Source organism: Eschscholzia californica, unplaced genomic scaffold (genome assembly GCF_041429995.1).
Source record: "Eschscholzia californica isolate CP2 unplaced genomic scaffold, dmEscCali1.0.p SCAF_6, whole genome shotgun sequence".
Lineage (NCBI taxonomy): Eukaryota > Viridiplantae > Streptophyta > Magnoliopsida > Ranunculales > Papaveraceae > Eschscholzia > Eschscholzia californica.
Window position 1 is genome coordinate 40085376 of NW_028238483.1, and position 21694 is coordinate 40107069.

At 34.8% G+C, this 21694-nt stretch overlaps 3 protein-coding genes across 4 annotated transcripts; all 3 read right to left on the reverse strand.

Annotated features, from left to right (window-relative positions):
* Positions 1-3284: 3284 nt before the first annotated feature.
* Positions 3285-4876, reverse strand: LOC147534801 (UDP-glycosyltransferase 88B1-like). Its single transcript, XM_086650796.1, has one exon. The coding sequence runs from the start codon at positions 4874-4876 to the stop codon at positions 3755-3757; it is 1122 nt and encodes a 373-aa protein (XP_086506922.1). The 3' UTR covers positions 3285-3754.
* Positions 4877-5192: 316 nt separating this feature from the next.
* Positions 5193-14670, reverse strand: LOC147534802 (respiratory burst oxidase protein F). The gene is made up of 14 exons (XM_086650795.1): positions 13383-14670; positions 13126-13285; positions 12988-13036; positions 12438-12551; positions 10670-11092; positions 9626-10006; positions 9442-9537; positions 8516-8631; positions 7758-7925; positions 7511-7670; positions 7208-7408; positions 6975-7103; positions 6120-6198; positions 5193-5983 (listed from the first exon to the last, which is right to left on the reverse strand). Exons 1-14 carry the CDS (start codon positions 14074-14076, stop codon positions 5874-5876), a joined length of 2880 nt encoding a protein of 959 aa, XP_086506921.1. The 5' UTR covers positions 14077-14670; the 3' UTR covers positions 5193-5873.
* Positions 14671-18443: 3773 nt separating this feature from the next.
* LOC147534803 (late embryogenesis abundant protein Lea14-A-like) lies at positions 18444-20854 on the reverse strand. 2 transcript variants are annotated; one of them, XR_015228337.1, is made up of 3 exons: positions 20551-20840; positions 18607-19006; positions 18444-18510 (listed from the first exon to the last, which is right to left on the reverse strand). XR_015228337.1 is itself a non-coding variant. In XM_086650797.1 (2 exons), the coding sequence occupies exons 1-2, from the start codon at positions 20754-20756 to the stop codon at positions 18757-18759; spliced, it is 456 nt and encodes a 151-aa protein (XP_086506923.1). In that variant the 5' UTR covers positions 20757-20854; the 3' UTR covers positions 18444-18756. The 2 variants fall into 2 exon arrangements, 1 of the variants encoding a protein (XP_086506923.1); XM_086650797.1 differs by having other exon boundaries at positions 18444-19006; positions 20551-20854.
* Positions 20855-21694: the final 840 nt, after the last annotated feature.

Sequence of the window (21694 nt, forward strand, 5' to 3'; positions counted from 1 at the left end):
GTTTTATAACCAATAACTGTAATTATTCAATTGAGCCGGCAACTAAAATGTCATCCAACTTTTTGTCTCTACCACAGAATTAACACAAAGAATTGGGTCTAAAGACAAACTTCCGGAACTACAGGGATCCCATTTAAAAACTGATAATTTAGGGATCTTAAAAGCATCTTTAATTAATGTATGTATTGCCATTAAAACTGGAAACTTGTTTTTAGGTGTTTGTTTGTATGTCCCAAAACGAGTTAAGAGAAAAGATAGTTCATGCATTCACTAACTTCTTTATCTACATATGCTCAAACCTTGATAACATGTGGAAAGAGAGGGAGGGAGGGAGAGGGTCTCAAGTTTCTAGGATATATACATGCATTTTATTTCATCTTAAAATTAACTTCCCCACATTCCTATAGTATAGGGTCAAGGAATGGGGTATTGGGGTTAGAATTTGGATATCAAGTTAGAAATAGCATTTTATTACACTGAGTTTGGTTCTTCTCCTACAAAAGACATAATGAATCGCAACATATAGACTAGCGTGGGTTCCCTTTGGGTAACTTTTTATTAACTGTAGGAGGCAGTTAGCAACTCGTATCAATTTTCGCTAACAACTCTTGGTTGCCATGGTTAGAGGTCTAGTCTTCCACTTTAAAGACTAAAAATTAGAAGCACAATGACAATTTCAAACAAACTCATATCCATTTGTGTTTAACTTAATAAGATTTTAGAAATTTGGTATGACAAATGAATAGATGGGAGTTTGTGTTGTTCAAGAATATGTGGGTGACTTTGGCTAAATAAAACCACAACATAGTGAGTTATGCTATTGCCCTTTTGTAAAGAGCCTTAGATTTTTTAGTCTTTTTATGAAGATTTCTTTCTCTCACATTTTCTTGGTGTCAGTGTGCTCCTAATGAAGTTGAGGGGATGTATGGCATTTACTAATATCAAAATGTGCTGACTTGTGAGCTCTGTGTTGGTGCAATTGTATTTTTTTTTTATGTCATATGTTCATTACATTGAATTATCAACTAGATTTTGCTTTATACAAGAAAGATTTCATCTCCACACACTAGGTTATCTATTGGACTTCTCTTAGAGTCGCTCATTTTTATACCTAAACTTTTTAGTTACAAATTTGTCACACAACGTATGTACGCACAAATTTAATTAGATCAATAAGATCATTAAAATAAAAATATACATCCGATAAGAGAACATATACAATTTACAAATGTCCCCAAATGTCCGTGTTATTGGTTGGAGACATTTCAAATGTCCCCAAATGTCTGTGTTATTCGTTCGGGACACGAAATTAGGGACATTTCAAGACAAATTGTTTTTGGGGACATTTGGAGACATTTTAGTGTAAATTTGGAGAGCTTTTGGAGAGAAAATGTCTCTCAAAATATGGAAGACACTTGGGGACATTTGAGTAAGGAAGATAATAAAAATAATTATTATTACCAAATCATATTATAATAATATTATCTTATTATCATATTACTATATTATTGTATTATTATTATTATTATTATTATTATATTATTATATTATTATTATTATTATATATTTGAGTAAGGAAGGTAATAAAAATAATTATTATTATCAAATCATATTATTATATTATTATAATATTATCTTATTATTATATTACTATATTATTATTACATTATATTATATTATATTATATTATATTATATTATATTACATTATATTATATTATATTATATTATATTATATTATATTATATTACATTACATTACATTACATTACATTATATTATATTATATTATATTATATTATATTATATTATATTATATTATATTATATTAATATTTAACTATATTAAATAATAAATATTTACCAATTGTCCATCAATGTCTACAGATATCTACAGATGTCTACGAAAGTCGAAAAGTATATATTTGGAAATATTAATTAATTTTTTTATTTCATATGGTAAGACAGTAATAATATTAAAAATAATAAATATCAACTAAATATCTATCAATGTCCACAGATATTCACGGATGTCTACGAAAGTCGAAAAATATATTTTCAAAGTAGTAGGGCAAATTTATTTCGTATGATTAGACAACAATGATTACATTAAAATAATAAATGTCTACCAACTGCCATCAATGTCCTCAGATATCCACAGATGTCCACAAAAGTCGAAAAATATATTATTGAAACATGAGTACAAATATATTATTTCATATGGTCTGACAATAATAATAATATTAAAATAATAAATGTCTACCAATTATCCTTCAATGATAATAATAATAATAATAATAATAATAATAATAATAATAATAATAATAATAATAATAATAATAATAATAATAATAATAATATCCACTACACATTTTGTCCATGGATTCAATATGTTGAAATGTCCCCAGGACATTTTGTCCATGAACCAAATGTCTTGAAATGTCTCTGAGACATTTTGTCTATGAATCAAATGTCCTGAAATGTCCATAAAGACATTTTGTCTACGGACAAATGTCCCGAAATGTCTTGAAATGTCTCTGGAACATTTTGTCTCTGAGTGTCCTCCAATGTCCTGAACCACTACCCCCCCCTAAGATGATTTATGCGAGGTTCCGTAAATTTATTTTTCTAGGCCTACATAAACACGATCAAATTTTGTCACCGTAAATCGTAAGTCCATATAAGAGCTACAGTCTAATGTTGTTGTGAAAGTATGTACTGATCATACTCTTTTTCTTTTTGCGTAGTTCCTATTTGGTAATAGTAGTTTGTTCTTATAAAAAATACAATTCAATTGAGGAGTTTTTGTGGAGAGCCTGCGACTCATAGGCAGTGGCTTGATTAAAGGAACCCAACGGAGCCGTAGGGAAAGCAGGTCTTCATAGGGCAATTTTCACGGCTTATGGACCCGAACCTGGGTGATATGTCCAATTGAAGTATTTTGAAATGAAATAAAAAGAATGAACCCTTTATTAGCATTGATTTCTCTTTTCATCAATGATGTCTATAGGCACTAGTTTTCTTACTCCAAAAGGTCAATATGTCTACAGGCGCCACTATCTCTATTGGAATTCACCATGTTGTTTCCTCTTTTACAGATTCACCCTACTCACCCCAAGAATAAAATGAAAATGAAGAAGATGATGAAGAAGAACTTTAACGAATGTGATATTTATAGAGACAAGTGTTCAAAGAAGAGATAGAAAAGATTGAGAGGTTTTGATGAAGTTCAGAAACAAATAAGAGAATAATCGAAAAAAAAAACTCAAAACTGAAGTTTATGAGTATTTTGTGCTGAACAGTATGCAATTTTGATCATTCCATTCGAAATTTAACAAAATTGTGAAACACAATGGGACAATGAAACTCTATTTACAAGAAATTACATCAAAACCTCAATTCATGAGATAATAAAACCACTGGTAAAATCATAATTTTAGGCTACATTTACATTTCATTTCTTCCATGTTTGGGCTAACTCGGCCAACCCTCGAAGAGACGACCCTCCCTCACTCATTGCAACCTTGGCTCCCCGACTCATCTCGCCGACTCGGTTTCTAAGAGCTTTCCCTTCATCTCCATCCATCAACTCTCTAACTCGTTTCTCCACCTGGATCCAAGTCACCACCCCATCTACCGATTCGTTCATTGGCAATGCCAACTTCATTTCTTCTACCAGCACCGCCTTATTAAGGTGTTGCTCGGCGTAAAGTGGCCACGCCACCATCGGAACGCCAGCACGAATAGCTTCTAAAACCTAGTTCCACCCACAATGAGTCACAAACCCACCCACCGATTCATGACTCAGCACCTCAACTTGTTTAACCCATGATTTTAGTACTAGACCTACTTCTTTAGTCCGATCCAAAAAACCCTCTGGCAACAAATCATCTAAATTAGGTTCTTGTGGTGCTAATAATCTCTGAGTAGGTTTATCTTCATTGGGTGGATTTCTCACCACCCATAAGAACCTTTGTCCACTTTTTTCCAACCCAATAGCTATTTCCTTCAATTGAGTTATACTAAACAACCCTAAGCTACCAAAACACAAGAACACAACGCTTCGACTCAGTTGTGAGTCAAGCCACTCCAACCAATACGATCCATCATTGTTCAGACGTCTCTCGGCTATCAACGGTCCTATGTAATAAATGGATGGTGTCGGACCATTGGGAACACCTAGGCCGTCAGAGATTGCTTTGATAGGTTTAGGCTCAAGTTCTTCAAAAGAGTTAACTATGATTCCATGTGATTTAGGAAGATTAATAGTAAGGTTTAAGAAGTATTCATATACTTCATCGTCACGATTTAACGTAATTTTTGGCATATAAGAAGCTGGAATAGATGGAAAACCAGGAAATTCAAGTTGGGTATGAAGATCTTTGAAGCTTTTAATGGTGTTTTTATGAATAGTAGGTAAGTGAAGAAAAACAGCAAGAACGGAAGCACCAGAGGTAAAGAAGAAAAAAGTTGAGATGTTGAGATCTTGAGCAATGGGAAGAGAACTATAGCAAAAAGCATCAATAACAAAAGCTCTAATTATGGAGGATTTGGATATGGTTTGGAGGGCTAGGTGGACATTAGGGTTGTTGAGTTGGAGGAGTCTGAAGATTAAGGTTTCGTGGTGAGTCGGAGCGGCAGTGGAGGAGTTGAGTTGAGGGAGAGAGAGGGTGGGGAGGTGGTGGAAGATGAGAGATGGTGTGGTTTGAGAGATATGGTTTACATATGGGGTAGTAGAGCCTAAGTTGATAGGTGGAGTTGTGATGAAGATGATAATGGAGAAGGAAGGGTGGTGAGTGAGAATAAGCTTACCAAGCTCCACCATGGATATCAAGTGCCCGATCGCCGGTGAAGGGTAGAGAACTATAACTTCTTTCATTGTTTTGTGAAATACTATTAGAATTCAATACTACTATATGCTTTGGTTTTAAGATGCCAGAGGTTGAATGTCAATTCTAAAGCATAAAAGTAAAGTTTGATTTTAAGGTGATAATAAATGGAAAAGTATACAACTCCTAAGCAATGATATTGTACCTTATGTGAAATCAATAATACCCAAAAGGACATATGATTTGTTGACATCTTGTTTTTTTACAGTCTACCAAATTATTAGTACTCTTCCTTTCTTTTTGTTGGAAATCTTTTCGACGAGAAGATAAAATACTGATTTATAAAAGATAGATAATGCCAAACTATTTGAAAGACAAGTGCCTTAAATCCTAAGAGAAAAAGCAACCATTACTTTGATTGATGGTAGTATTTAGGACTCAATAATTGAGCATACAAATTGCTATAATACTCTAAATGCATAGCAATATATGAGAGCATCTCTTGTTCTCCTTTACTAGAGAAGTATTCTTCATATAAATTTAAAACTATAAAGAACAAAAGTGAAAAGCTTCAAACTTTTCCATCCCCACCACTGAAAAACCTAATCATGGACCAACACATCATTTTCATTTCATGAGGTCAAGCTAAACTGCACCAATCTTCAATGAAGGTTCCTCTTTGAGGTCCCCCACCACATATCTCACATCCTAATGTCTCATTTGTTCATCTGTCAACATCTTAGCCGTTCCTTTCTCCAAACCTACTTATCAATTTTCACCACCAACCAAGAAATATTCGTTCCTAGGTAGTGTTCTTCTAGATGACACTTTATATCTTTATAATTTATATATAATCTTATACACATTTTCTTTCTCTAAAACTATACATTTATTTGCTCAAGTATTTTTTTTTTTGTGAATCTTGGGTATAGGTGAAGAAGGGGTTTAACTAAGTAGATAGGAGAGATGGGATTTATATGAAAAGGGTGATGAAGAAGTGGGTGTGGGTGAAAGATAATAGATATACTACTCACCCCTTAAGATTGTTTAGAAATGTTCTTTGTGGAACTCAAACTTGGTGGAACCTTTTTGATTGTATTCTTGGCAGAGCTTGCTTAGTTCTTGAGCTAAGACTGGTGCCCCACAGTAGAAAACTCCTGCTCGAACAAATAAAAGAACCGAGTAAATTCGAAAGAAAAAAAGAAGTCGTTGAAGAGAAGGAGACAAAAATATTCAATTTATTACGAAAATTAAGAGTTTTGCTGTTTCTAAGGTAGAACTGAGATGACATACCGATTTTTGCATTTGGATGCTTAGAACATGTTTTTGAGAAAACCCTCTTCCAGTTGGGCCTTGCGAAGTGGGTTCTCACCTGAATTAATAATACTCGATCATGTTAATTTTGATATCATTCACATAATAGTGCTAGATTAGAACAGTCGATTTCGAGATGAAACCGGTATTTGGCCGCATTTACTGATCTGAATTTGAAATGAATTCATGTATGTTAAACTTGTTAGAGTTCAGTAATTTGGATGGGTTTAATTCCTGCTGAAAAGTAGTAAGGACCTTTAAGGCAAGTATTCAGATAGAAAATTGAGATGAATCTGAGGTATACAACCCTCTAAAGATTAGACTATTCAAATAACTTAGCTTTACGCGTGAATATGAATCGGATTGAAGCATTAAACATGCTATGCCATTCAGCTAACATCGATGCCGCATACTATTTTCCTCATTCGGTCGTTCTAGTAAAACGTATTATGGTGATTACAAAAATCGTGGTAAGGCTAGTGTCCTCTATAAGTGCAACAGGTCGAAAATAAATGACTAAACTAGAGTGGGACTCGGTCCTGGGTCGGCTAGGTCCAAGTCCGGTCCTAGAGGAGTTCCCCACAGAAGGGACTCAACATGGTGATGAGAAAAAGGTGAAGCCGGAGTTTACTAAACTCGTGCGTGCTCTGCTGCTTAGTTCAAGTAACTCTCAAGCCCGACTAAACAGTGAGACACAGACTACATGAGAAATCGAGGTTCTAGAAAGCACATTTATGTAATACAGGTACTCCCCGCTTAGTCTAGTACTATATAATATTTTCTTGTGTGAGAGAAGAAAAGTACATCTATATACGGTGAATTTAAAGAACTTACACTAGTTCCTGAAACGATGTCCACGCCATTTTTCGCGTGGTTGAGGGCTTGGACCATGGTGATAAGAGCAGAACGAGCATCCCCTTCTTCATACACACTAGTTAAGTAGTTGTGCATCTCAATCACACCCTAATTGATACCCAAACGAAATAAGAAATAACAACCATTGTTGTTTTATAAACCTGGCAACTAAGAAAAGAACATCTAAAAGGTCAAAATGTTTTTAGTTTTACCCTTTGATCAAGCTCGGCAATTTCATTCATGATCCCTTTGAACCAATCGAACGAGCCTTGTTCCCGAGTTACCCAGTAGAAATAAGCATTTGTCGTCTTCAAAGGTTTCCTTCTTTTCGGAGACACCCTACTAAGTGAGGGAGAATCTGAAGTTCCTGCACTGCTCTGATCTGATGTCCTGCTCAGATCTGAATTTGACTCCTAAAAATAGGAAACATTGAGAAATTAGAATTTGCTTTTATAACTCCTAATCTAGATATAAAAATATATTATTGCTTAGTAACAGTAAGATTAACTACTTACAGCCAGCTCTTCCATTTTGATTATATTGTTGAGCAAATCTTTCAAAATACTAATGAAAGGAGTTGCTCCAATTCCGAGCCCAACAAGTAACAGAACATCATAATTCTTGTAATCCTGTGCTGGAGCTCCATAAGGACCATCTATCAGGAGCTTTGGTAAGCTGTAACCAAATGAAGGGTTAACCCTAAGGATTACTGTGATGTGAAAAGACATGTAAAAATCCAAATCATACTATTATTATGTATACCTTTTCTTGGTTGTTTCATCAGCTCTTAGAAGCCCACTTCTCCCAGTGGCTGGAAGTTCGCACGCCTCTGAGAATACCCTCTTGAGCTCTTGTGTCCAGTCGCCAAGTTGTCGAATGTGAATGCTCAAGTAATCATCTCCGGGAGCTGAAGTTATGGAAAATGGATGCCTGGAGTGTGCAAACCAGATTTTGTTAAATTTTTTGACCACAGACAAAATTCTTGAAAATACTATAAAACCTCGCAGAGTAGAACTAAGGAAAATGGCCAAAATTCCCTCGGCCAAGTTTTCTTTTTTCAAAAAAAGACCATCAACTTTGTTAGGCTTCACCTTCCTATGTAAGATATACATGGTTTGTACAATCTGACACATGATTTGCGGACATTTGCACAGTGTGCGGAGGTTTGCATAAGGAGTCCAACTCTAAAAAGTATTGACATGTCTTTTTAACGAGCAACCAACGGGCAATATGTGAAAAATGAAAGCCAGTGAGGAGCTCTTCTTTCATATCTAAATTAAAAATCTTTGTCTAGTTATAGTTATTTTTTAATAGCTTAATTATGTCCAATAACATAAGCTTCTTCAGCATTCTAAACAATTCCAATCACATCTAACTGGCAAGGGTAGTTAGAATAATTTTCAGCAGAGCATGAGCTTTTCTTTTAGTTTGTGAATCTTTTTGAAGTTTTCTATGTTAAATTATCTGTAATATAAAAAAGCAAATTGAATTTGTAAAAGATCTAGATTTGATTAGTTTACCACTCAAAAGGTGAAACAGCAGGACATTGAACAAACATATACTGGCCACTCTTATACTTGAAGTTGGGAGGCTTGGACATTTGTAGCGTAAGCACATTACCAGGATAAATAGCAACCTGAATATTCAAATACAGAATTAAAAAAAATAATGTTCCAAATAGGAGAAGTCAAATAAGAAATCGCGTAACCGTAAATTAACATCAATCACATGAGCCTTATGTCACCTCATTATATCGGAGACCCCCAGAACCTCATAAAATATAAGTCAAATCTAGTACTAAGTGAACTCGAATTAGTTAGGTAGTTGATGTCATATACCGTTAAGTTGTTAATCTATCATTGCATGGTTGATTCGTTAGTAATGCTAAGTTGAAGCCCCTGATTAGATGGTGTAAGTTCTGATTCATTGTATTGATTCTGATCCAGAAGTGATACCAAACGTGGGAAATTTTCTTATGGTGATTGAGTCCCACAACCCAATGGTGGAAAATTTGACCAACCTCGTGACCATAGACATTTGATGCCGGCCACGAAACTAACAAAGAAATGCAAATTGTAAGACATACAACAAGGTCAACATTCTTCTTATGAAGTTCAACAAGACCACCACCTCCCTACCAACCTTCCAAGTTGCCAATTTTATTTTCCTGTCACATCAAAATGTCAGCTTTCTTTATTGTTTCTTTCACTCCCTACTCTCCTCCACTTCTTCATATTCCCAGTTGTAATAAAATACCAGATCATGGGTGAGGGAGCTTAATTTCATTGAACATGGAACTACCCAACCAGTCGCCAAAGATGAAGCGGGAGGATCCCCCCAATTTCATTTATTAGCTACCAGTTTTATCTTTTTTACCACGAAGTAAGAAATTTCATTAACCAGTACCCCAAATATACAATTCACAGAAATCGAAGTTATTGTTTACCTTTCGAAGCTGAACAGAGTAAAACCCAGACCTCAAAAATCTAACAAATCTTTCAACTGCGTAGATTAAAACAGGAACAGCAAGATACATCCACGTCTGAAGTGACAAAATAACAACTTATGAGCATAAGCTAGTATCACATTTATAAGAAACTAAGAGGTGTTACCTTTAAGTGATAACATACCGTTTTTTCATACCATTTGTGAACAAGGTAGAGGGCGCAACCATGAACAACAAGCAAAACGTACACAATGACTAACAAATGGTGAGAATACCAAAAGGCATTGAAACCAGTAAGCCGATCAAAAGGTTTTGGAAACTTGACTAAGCTCCGCCTGAACCATCTGGTTGCGAGAGTGAATGCTACAGCCATGAAAACAACCATAAGGATTCCTGTAATGCCTTCTATTCCTCTAAGAAGTTCCATATACGATGGACGTTTGCCGAAGTCTTCCTCAAGAGGCTTATAGTCATTATCCGAGGATCCAATTAAACGTGGGAAATCACAGGCGAGATGATTCCCAGCGTGGAGAATTATCGCAACTACAATGGCTGCTGCAATTGTCTGTTCAACAGAGAAAAACTTCAGAGTTAATGAAAATGAAAGTCTAACTGGAATCTTGTGTGTCAGTAGAATTTTAAGGGTTAAGTAAAATGAAAGTCTAAAAGGTTTAGTTTGAACAGTTATCTTACTGGACCAGTCTCTATTTTAGCCAAATCATACATAAGTCATGGATCTAAATTCTCGTGTAACTGATCCACGGTTTAATATACAAATTTTTGACCGAGAAATTTACCAACTTTGGGGAGAATAATATTTTACATTGTACTATTTTGTAACCAATAAACGTTACAATTTACTTGGAGGAAAGCTTACTTTGCTGAACGCAATATCTACGTGAATCCCAATCCATAATTGTCATTTTAGAGGATCCAACTTCATGTACACTTAATCCTTTCTTTTCATGTAATTGAATAAATCAAGGTTAGTAGCACCTCCTAGTATTTCTCAGCTTGGGACTAGTTTATTCCGATGTTCGACTAGTGTATATTTAAAACATTGATATATAGATGTATTTGGTCCAAAATTTCTAGAAAGAAACGGGAAAAGTCAAAATAAAACAGAAAAAGTCTTAAATTAGACGAAAAACAAAATGCTCTACACACGATTGACAATTTCCTGATTTTTTTAAAGTAAATTGTCATTGTTTATTAGCCAGAAGAGTACCTTATGAAAGTTAATATTATCGTCAAACGGAACGACATTGGCAAGCCGAGTGGACCTTAGCCAAGTAATGGTGTTCCTTGAAACAGGCAATAAGATAAGAGCCATGTTGAACTTGAGAGTTTCAGCAGCCCCTTTGGCTGTAACAAGGCAATAGCCCATTATCTGGAATGAGTACTTCCTTTTGTACTCAAAAAATTTCCAAAAGAATAACCCTGCCATTACCGCTATCCACAAAGCCAACACCCATATCCTTCTCCAATTATCTTCGAAGTAGTAAATTATGTCTCTGCTCACTTTTCTTATGGGGCTTCTGTTCCTTAATCCTTGTAGATTTTGACTCAATGCCTGGCTTGTGTAACTGAGCGCTTGACTGTAATTCAAGTATGTGTCTTTCTGCAACAATAATGTCTCCAGCTGCCACAGCTGCTCAAAAGAAATTTAATGATCAAAGATCGACATAGTGATACTTATCGTTTTAATCTATTGGCAATGTTGTGGTATAGGTTTTTTAGTTCTAGTGAAAAAAGAATAAGATGTCCATTGTATCTTGGTTTACTCATTTGTCTAGGCTCGATAACTCCAATTATCTAGGAGAAAACAAAGAAAAAAACAAAATGCCCCATACATTTGACTATTGTTTTTCTTGGTATAATTGACTTGTGAGTTGGTGACTCTAGAACTGATCCATGTGGTATGACTTTGACAACTTAAGTTTCAGGTCAACCCATGAGCTTGGCTGTCTCTTTTCTCAGCTCTTTTTTACCTAGCAGGAGAGTGATTTATTGATCCATAGTGATTAAGAGTAGAAAAAACTTACATCTAATAAACGTTTCTTAGGACACACCTTAGGAAAACCCATACGATAATAAGAAAATTAAAAGAAGAAACAACTAAACAGCTGTTCCACACTTCTAAGTTCAAACTAGAAAATTGCTATAATTGTACCAAACAACTTTCGACAACTTCTATCATCTTGATAATAGTCAAGATAGAGAAAAGACTAGTGTTGGCTATAAATGGGGTGGGAATATCCTTATAACTTGTCTTCTAATAATTGAACCTACAAAAGTCCAACTCAAACAACAACTACAGATTATAAAGAATAAAAGGTAAAGAAGAAAAGCAGTCTCTCACATTATTAAGTCCAAATCTTACATATTAATGCACGGTTGGTACCCAACCCCTTCACCTTATATCATGATTACGACTTTCAATATCACTCGGGTGTCTTGATCTCTATCCTTTACGTTCAAAATCCATAATTAAAACGTGTAAAATCAACTTGTGCAATTCAAGTATAATAATTTCTTTTTCTAAACAGAAATTCTCGATTTGGTTAACCACAATGAAACAAGTAACCTCAATGAGTCATCGTAATAAATAAACTAACTGAGCTCGATCCTAGTTTATGACGTGTGTTCATTTAATCGAGTATTCCCGAGATTGATGAATGGAAAATGACAAGAACTAAAAGTGGTTGAACATCTAACTGGAATGTTAATTGGGTTTTTCTACAACACATGTCAAAACTATTAGCTTAGTGACTTTTATAAGTTTTTTTTCATTTTTAATCCAGCACTTGTACCACTACAAATTTTGAAGACCAGATCCATTTTCCTACAGAAATTAGGAAAACCTAATCTTACCGACAGTTTGCATCCGCCTTACTGCCCTAATTGCATTAAATCCCAACACTGAATTTTCTACCACTAGGGCTACAAATATAAAATTTTAATAAGATATTTAATGCAAATCCGACCATAGATACCTCGATATAACCAAGCCTCTCAGGATCCAATTCCTCCATTATAAGAGCCGCATATTCCTCAGCTTGTTCTTTCAGTCTCAAAAGCTTATTTGCCGAGGCACTCAGCATGATAATCTACCATCAAAACAAATTCAAAAGATTTCTTCAACAATTACCCTCTTTAGTTTCATCAAATTACAATAAGACCATTGCCTACTTCCCTGAAAACGACTGAAATTGAATCAAAATACTTTGGGAACTTTATTTAATACAAGCTGTCAAACACTAGTTGAAAACGAAGGAGAATACAGATAGAACACTTTTTCAGGTCAATGATGTATGACCGGCAGACTGGAGTCGTTGGGTTCTGTATTATTTGGTGCGATTGAAAGTTCACCAAATCCCTTTCTCCCTCTCTCTCTCTCTCTCTCTCTCTAACATTAATTACTTAAATTAAAAGGACTACTAATTAACATTAGAGTTTTGCTTAATCGAGGTTGATCCTTTAGAACCAAAGAGAGAGAAGAACAGTAAAGTAGAAAGAGTAGAGAGAAAGTAAAGAGAGAAAAACCTCTTTAACTTCTGATTCAGTGATTCTACCATCTTCGTTTTTATCTACCCTGTAATTAATATAATAACAAATTAAACTTCAATTTATGAATAGTACTTAATTAATCAATGTAATAAGGATTAAGGAGTAATCATTTACATGTCAAAAAAGATCTGGAGCCGAGAATCGAAACTTTGATCAGTAATTTGAGACCAAAATTCATAAAGTTCATCTTTACTGATCTTTTCAATCTTTAATCGTCTTCTTCTACTCAATGCATCGAACAATTCCAATGCAAATTCCTTTGAATCTCTCATTCCTTCAAAATCAGATCAAAACTCTTAAGAAATTAATAAGGTACTAAAATCGTACTACTAGAAATTTGAATTTGAGAAGAAAGAAAGAACTAAAAAAACCTATGCATTGTGCGAAATCTGGTCGATAAAGAAATCCATCTTTTGAGAGTTTATCAAAATTGGTTTGAACTTCATTCCAAGCATCAACTGATTTAGAACTTCTAGTACTAATGAATCTTAAACTCTTTAGTGCTTTATGAGCACCAGATCGAGTTCGATCAAGTTGTGCTCTTTGTCGACGAAGTGCTCGAGCTTCTAAAGCTGATTCATATCCACTTCCAGGAGCTATAGATAAGTTCGGTGCTGCCGAAGTAGAAGAAAGTGATTTTGATGATTGATTTTGACTCCATGAAAATCTCTTGATTAGCTCAGCTTTAAACTCGTGTGAGAATTGTCTCGCTTTAGCTTTAGCTTCAGCTTTCAATTCCTGTGAAAAGAAATGACGTAATCTATTTGATGAACTTCTTTTTATAGTCGGAGATCTTGAAGATGAAGAAAATGGACTTTCGCTTCCACCACCACCACCGCCGATAAGATCAAGATCGATATCAACAACTGTAGCAGGTTCAACACTTCGAAGTACAACAGTATCGTCATCTTGAAAATCAAGTGTAACTTCAACAAACTCTTCATCTGGAACAACTGATGATCTAGATGATTCTGTTACCGGCGATGAATTGCCGCTGATTATCTTTCCAGTTAATGTATCTGATGTCCATCGCCGTTCGTGCCTTGAAGAAGAAGATCCCCTCATTAATCAAAATTAATTAGTAGTAAGTAGTAGTAAATTATTCTCTCTCTCTATCTTTCTCTCACTAGAGAAGATTCTTTCTTTCTCTCTCTAGATTGAATTGACGATTGGCTCGAAGAGAAGACGATCGGGATTATGAATATTTTAAAAATCAAAGAGTCATCGAAACGCGTTAGGAATCTCTCGAAAAAGGCATTTTACGCGGTAAATTGAACCAAAAAGAGGAAAGATAGAGAGAGAGAGAGAATGAATATAAAGAGAGAAAAGGACAAGCTCGTAACAGAGAGCCACTTCTGAAAACTGCAATGTAAGAGAAGACCATATAGATGGAAAAATCACAGACTCATATCGCAACCATAGAACAAAGAGTTTACCTCAATTTCATCTCTTTCTCTCTCTAGATTTCTTTTTTTGTTTCTTTTTTCTGCTTTTGTAAAAATGAGTCATGGCTTTTAAACGGAAATTATATTTAAAATTTTAGAAGGGAATCAAGGGATAATAACGTACCCCAGTTGTTACTTGTTAGTGTAAATAATGTCCTACCATGAAAATTCGATTAGAGAAATAAGGAAGGGTTAATGCATTAAACTCATGAGTTTGGGTACAAAAAATAAGACTTATGAATCTTTAGTTTATAAAATATTAACGGTAAATTATAAAAAATTGAGGAAATTTTACAAGACTCATTTTAAATTTCGTGTTAAAGGCAATGTTTTGTCACCCAAGACTTGGTCAAAACAAGTTGACCCAGTAGTCCATATAATCTTCCTTTGTTAGCAGTTGGTAGCCCTGGGGATGTCAACGGAGCGGGTTTGGGACGGTTCATCCCCTTCCCAACTTCGTCCCGTTAGTAAACGGGTTTTACCATAACCGTCCCAATAATTATTCGGGGTGGATATTCAATTACCATAACCGTCCCAACTAAAAATTGCTAAACCATTACCACCTTACCCCGTCGCGTTTAATATAAAACGAGTCGGGTCGGATTCAAAGTACTTTGTTTCACAAAAGTTATTTTACTTTTAAGTCACATAACATTTGTTAACAAAATTTTGTAAGGCTTTGAGTTTATCAATCATAAACATTACAACTACTTAAATAATATAAAGCATAAAATAATTAAATTGATAATATAAGATTAAAGTTTTAGAAACATAACCTTAAATAAAACATGTACTGATATATAACATACTAATCGGTTCGGGACGGAGTTTACTATCTAAACCAAACCCGCCCAAACCCGATTAGTTTTTCTAACTTCATACCAAACCCAAACCATTTAATTAACGGTTCGGTAAAACCCGTCCCATTAGAGGCGGGTTTGGAAAAAAAAAACGCCGGTTCGAATCAAATTGTCACCCCTAGGTAGCCCAAGTGGTTCCAAGGTGTTGAGATAAACTCTAGAAAGCCCTGGAAATCTCAGGTTCGAATCCCAGAGAATGTGGAATCTTTGGTTATTTGAATTGGAATTATTAGGACATAAATAATGTAGTTGGGCTATAGGCCATTGTCTAGTTGGGCTATAGGCCCGGTCTTGTTTGAGTTTGAGTGGGCGGTTATCGAGTTTATCACATCTATGATGTATCAATGCCAATTGTAACGACTAACGTAGATCGTAGTCGACTTCCAAAAAAAAAATCTTCCTTTTAGGACAAAACCCAAATGTTTTTATTTTGTTTGATTAAAAACCTAATATTATTTACAAAAGTGTTGCAAAGTTGTTGTAAGGCGCTGCAAAGCTGTTGTAAAGTTGTCGCAAGGTGCCTTGCAAAGCTATCGCAGAGTTTTAGAAATAAGAAAAAGTACTTAGTGAGCTGAAGACTAAAAAAATTGGCTGATCCTTTTTAACAAAAGTCAATTTTTGTATGAAATTATTACTAAATTTCTCTAAAAATTACGAAGGATAAAGAGATTACCTTAAATTATATAGTTTGACGGTTCCATTACTAGTGAAGGAGGAGAAATTAACAAATTTAGGAGAAAAATTTAAGTAAAAGGACTAGTAAAGAAAGAGAAGAACCATCGCTATAAAATTTTGTACTTGTCAATTGTTTGGAGTAAAATTTACTTTTTAGTTAAGATTATATTGGTCATTATTATATCAGAGGAAAGATAAAAATGTCATCTTTAACACTTAAAGTAAGTGCAAAAAAAATGAACTTCACGTTCGAGCTTACTTTTCTGCACTTATTTTGCCACCGCTTAGAAACAATATTCACTTGTTAAGTGAAAAAATGAACTACCTAAAATTGTCGGCTCGCACTTATTAACTGAAAATGAGATTTGGTGGAAATCAAGAATTTTTCGTTTTTTTTGGCTTCCAAAAATTCTAACACAATTGAATCTAAAGAATTATGAAGTCTTGAATTAGGATTGAATCAATATCTCACCTACCCCTAATTCACAGCCAATATTTTCTCTCTTTTTTCTTTCCTCTCGTGGATAACAAAGGTAGCTTGTGATTCAAATCTCACAGTGACTATGTTTTTTTCTTTTTTCTTTCGTCACGTCCGAAGGAATGGTTGGCAGAAGGTGACTCGATAATCTGTAGTCAACTTTCGATTAAAAAGAAAAACAGTATTTTCCTTGTTTGCCTCTCCTTCACCACTACCATCTATCCACGAGAGACACAGGACCAATGCAGCCAAAGCGACCGTTTTAGACTCCAACACAATTGAGGGCTTTTGAATTTTATGTCACTTCTGAAAGACTAATTACATTTTCGAAAACAGGTTAGAAGCATGATTTTAGTCGTGGATGGTGGTTACAGATATAGATCGTGTGAGAAGTTAAGAGCTCAAATCTTCCTTTGAGCTCCATTACTCTTTTTTTCAATATATATAATTTTGCCCTAATTTTTTTCTCCACCAGAGATTTTTCAAACGTCTGGATCCACCCCGCGATCATCATCATTATCTCTCCCCCTAGGAACCAAGATCCGAAAATTTGGCCAGATTCAACTTGTTCTATTTCAGTTTGACCTAGTTTACTCAGGCTAGGAGTAGTTACCAATTTTTTTTTCACCGTATACATATTAATACTAATTGCAACTGTGTTCTTCTCTGATCAAATCAAAATTAAAGACGATAATTTTATGTTTGTTGTCTATCTTCTCTCTAATTGCTCGAGTGCGGGGAGATAGAATAATTAAGAAGCAACATTTATTTTGGGTAATATATTTCAACTAGTAAAATTTAATTAGTGATTCTCACAAAAGAAAAGAAAGATTAAAATAGATCAAAACCTATAAGCAAATAGGGACAAATGTATGATTTTCCAAAAGTGGTCTAAACAACATCTTAATTAAGTTATCTTAATTTGGGGTGGAATCATTTCTCAACCAAACCAGTACTATATTACTTCCTTCACAAGATACGTCTTATTAACAAAACCAAACCTCTTTCTCAAACCAAAATGTCTTACTTCTATGACAATATCAGTTACCAACCACTCTCCTAATTGAAAAGTCTATGCATCGGCTACCAAGATTATCTTTGTTTCTCTCTCTAGATTATTCATCGAAGTTTATCTAAAACAAGCCCATTATGGTTCACCTAATATGTAAATACTTCTTCAAAATTCAAAGTTTCTCTATTCCTTGAACAAACTTTTTTACCTTTTTGCAAAATATTTTTACCTTTTCTTTATTTTCTTGGGTGTTTTCAAATTTCTAGGTGAACTCTCTTATTTCATCACTTTGTTTACTATATATTGGGCCTCTGCTTAGGGGGTTTTCTTGTTCTCTTTCTCTGTCTCAAATTATTCTAATCATTATTTTCACTGCATCAAAACAAAACAAAAAAAAGGTGAGATAGAAAACCATAATTACCATATGAAAATACAAACATTATAGTAGTTCCAGACCAGTGACATTTGCCAAGATATGATGTTCAAATCATTATTATACAAGTAGTTTATTATTATTATCAATACATTTTAAATTAGGAGAAATGACTAAAAAAGAATTAGTAGTCTGTATATATAGTTACACCCCACCTACTTCACACACCATGCATGATAAGCTTTGGTCATGAACTAATTATAATGGATATATATATATATATAAAAAATAAAGTAGTGAGTTGGTGAGGGTGCCTTCTAGAAGGTCTTACAGTATAGGCCAAACTTTATGAAGACCCTCATATTCAATCAGAGAGAAAAAAAAAGGATTCTTTTCATACTCATGCGTCACGGTATTTCCTTTTCTGAATTAGGTCTAAATTTTACCATCGATACATTTTGTGGATCAATTGGTGGACTCTAACGAATCTATTAAATTAAGCCTTCGTATGTAGTATTTAAGAAAGGAACGAACTTATGTCATCTGCACGATTGTGTAGATAGGCAAAAATTATCACGACATTTGACAATTATATACCAAATCCATTTACTACTTTATATTGAAGTCACTTGATACATTGACGTTGGCCTGTTCCCCTATACTTTTTTGTACTAAAAGTTTGATGAACATGAGACTAAGGGCAGCTAAAAGAAATGGGAGAAGGGGAAGACCAAGAATCCACGAAGCTACACCATAGTGACAACAGGGGGGGCATGATCCGCATTGGTAAACAAACTATTTTGCACCAAATTGTCCTGGTACTTACTACATTATAACATTAAAAACAAAGTCTAAGCGACCAACAGTCCTCTTAGAACTAGTTACATATTATTGATGAACTACTAGAAGATGGAAGAAAGAGTAGGAAGCCTAAGCTCACCCCTCTTCGTCAGAGGGATGGTGAAGTTACCAAGGATGGGCACGTCGACCGAGAGACCAACCTGCAACTCGTAGTCGATGTCCCAATCTGAGCCAATGTCCTTTGCCAAACTCACCAATATATCATAGGGCACTTTCATTGGTATGTCTAGCATTGTTGCTTGATTTCCTTCTATTGATCCAGGGTCTTGCATTGTACCTGAAGCAATCACTCTTGTGCCCAAAACCAAACCAATACAAATTAGTTTAAAACATCTCACAAATTTGATATTCACCTGAAAATTGCAAGGGGGGAAGTACTACAGATGCCCCCCGTTTTTGTTATATGCACCTACTTCAAGTAAATTTGGAGGGGCTGCATTTTCGCAATTTGGTGGTGTAAGGGATCCCGACAACTCGGACAGACATGAGGAGTCAGCTAAGGAAGAAAAATGCTATTTGGCTGGAAAAAGAGGCCTACCGCAGCCTGGCCCCATTGAGGGTCCTTTAGAGAAAGAAAAGCCCATTCAAAGGGTGAGACCCCAATTTGGCTACCATATTGAGGGAGAAAATAGACTCGCCCAAATGGGGGCTGAGAGTCCGCGAGTCACATCAATCATCGGGCCAAATAACACGGCTGGTCCATCCAATTGCTCGGCCATCCATTTGAGTAGGGGTGAACATCGGTTGGATAACCGACTTTTTGGGCCAATCCAAAGTCCAGATCGAAGGGTTCAGTTTTTTCAAATCTAAATCCGAGCCAATCCGTTCGTGGTTTGGTTCGGTTACTGATCCGAACTATGCACGATCGGTTGGATAACCGAACCACCTATGACATTTTACCATAAACAAAATTTCGCATTTTTGACTTAAAAATATGGAACTAACTTAATAGAATTGAATTAAGCTACGATTCTCCACGTCATTTACATTCTGTTACACATGCCATTAAGCTACAGTATCGACAACACATGGAACTAACTTAACTATTAAATCTTAGCCATCCATCATTCCGATCGTATTAATTATATATATAATATATAAGAAATAACAATAAATGGTTTGGTTCGGTTATCCGCCAACCAAATCCATAAACCGATCCAAACCACACGTTTTTGTCATTTTAACATCCGAACCAATCCGTCTCACAATTGGATCGGTTCCCAAATCCATTTGGATTGGATTGGTCGGTTCGGATACTAAATGAACACCCCTACTTTGAGGCCCTTTTTCTAAGGGTCACGATCTAATAACCCAAGCCTTGAACCATCTTATTTCAGTCTGACTTATTGCCCTCTTTCTCTCTATAGGATTTGCTCGGACCCAATACCTCAAAATTGAAACGTTCTTGCATCTCTCTAATTGTACCAAGCTAGTGGAGTCCTAGACTATCGCCCTTTTTCATTGGCTAGATAAAAGTTTGCCCGATCACATGAAGAAGATATTAAAAGTAGAAGACCAGATGAATTCAACCGTCTCTACTTTTAATCAACTCTCTCTGGATAGACTTTTTCAGATGGAGGTTGATTCCTATCTAGGGATATAGTCTGTATATTTTGAAGTGACTTTTATCATTTTTCTTTAAAAAAATATTTTTAAGAAAAAAAGACATTTGATTTTATATAGATGGACAATAGGTTTTGACTAGTAACTTCTAGAATTGTTTTTTCTAGTAATAATTTGTTCTCCTTGGGATGAATTTTGATATTTTTCCTTACGGAGTAGTATAATCTCACATAAATTTTGATATGAAAATAGAGGAGAGAAAAACAACCAACCTGTTAGCACTTTTGAAAGAGTATGAAATCTCACAAATTGGAATAGAATGACTATATGGATTATTAACCGAGAGTTTGCTATTGAATATAACAGAGTCACGGCTCATATGCTTCATATCTACATCTTTCAAGTCTGCCTCTGGTTTCTTTATCTCACTTACTTTATCTGCTATAAAATTCTTAGCTTTGTTCATCAAATCAGCCATCTCTTGTTCAATCGATTGATCTAGATGCTTACTGCCTAGAGAGAGAGAACCATATAAAGTTCTAGAGAGAGGAATTAAAGTAGATATTGGTATTCCTGTGTGATAATCTTTTGACACATTTCTTGCTCATAACGCGTGGAGTGGGAATATGTTCATTACGTGGAGCCATATGTGTTAAATTTCGAATGAATTGGTTAGGCCGAGGCCGTGACTCTAGGCTATATCGCCTCTCTAACTTGTGGGCTATGTTGCCTCTATCATTTGTTATAACTAATTATTCCATCTTGCCCATCTAAAAATGATCAATCTATCCAAATGATCTAGGTCTAACTTCTAAAATAGCTATTGTTCGTCACTTTATTTTGTTGCAAGTTCTATTTAAATTCATAAATGAGAACATTGATTACATACAATTGTGATAGTATATTTGTTTTACAGCGAAAAACTTTTTAAATGTCTTTTATTTAATAGGGAAACTAATTTTACCCTGAATGGTATGAAATACAATCTTTTTTAGATGCCACCAAATTGTTTATTGTTCAATGTGTGGTAAACACAAGGATTGATCCTCTGGTAGGATCATAATGCAAATCATTTGAATTAACACACATGCATTAAGTAAATGAGTGAAATATTTCGAGTCTCTGACACGTGAAAAATGTGTAGGAAAATAAAAATAGAAACTCTACCACGCATCAACAGTTTCTATTTGCGAATCAAATATCTCTCTATATATTAGTTTTTTTACATTCAATAGAGAGTTGATTTCTGATTAGGTATAGGGTAGGTTACATGTGTACTTATGCCTATTCTATATTTTTCAGTTTTGCGTAGTCTTATATAACCATTAATAGCCACAGGTCGATCGAAATTTCTTTGAAAGAAGGCGAGTCAAATCAACGGTTCCCATTTTCAAATTAAATCTCTCTTTCTATAGA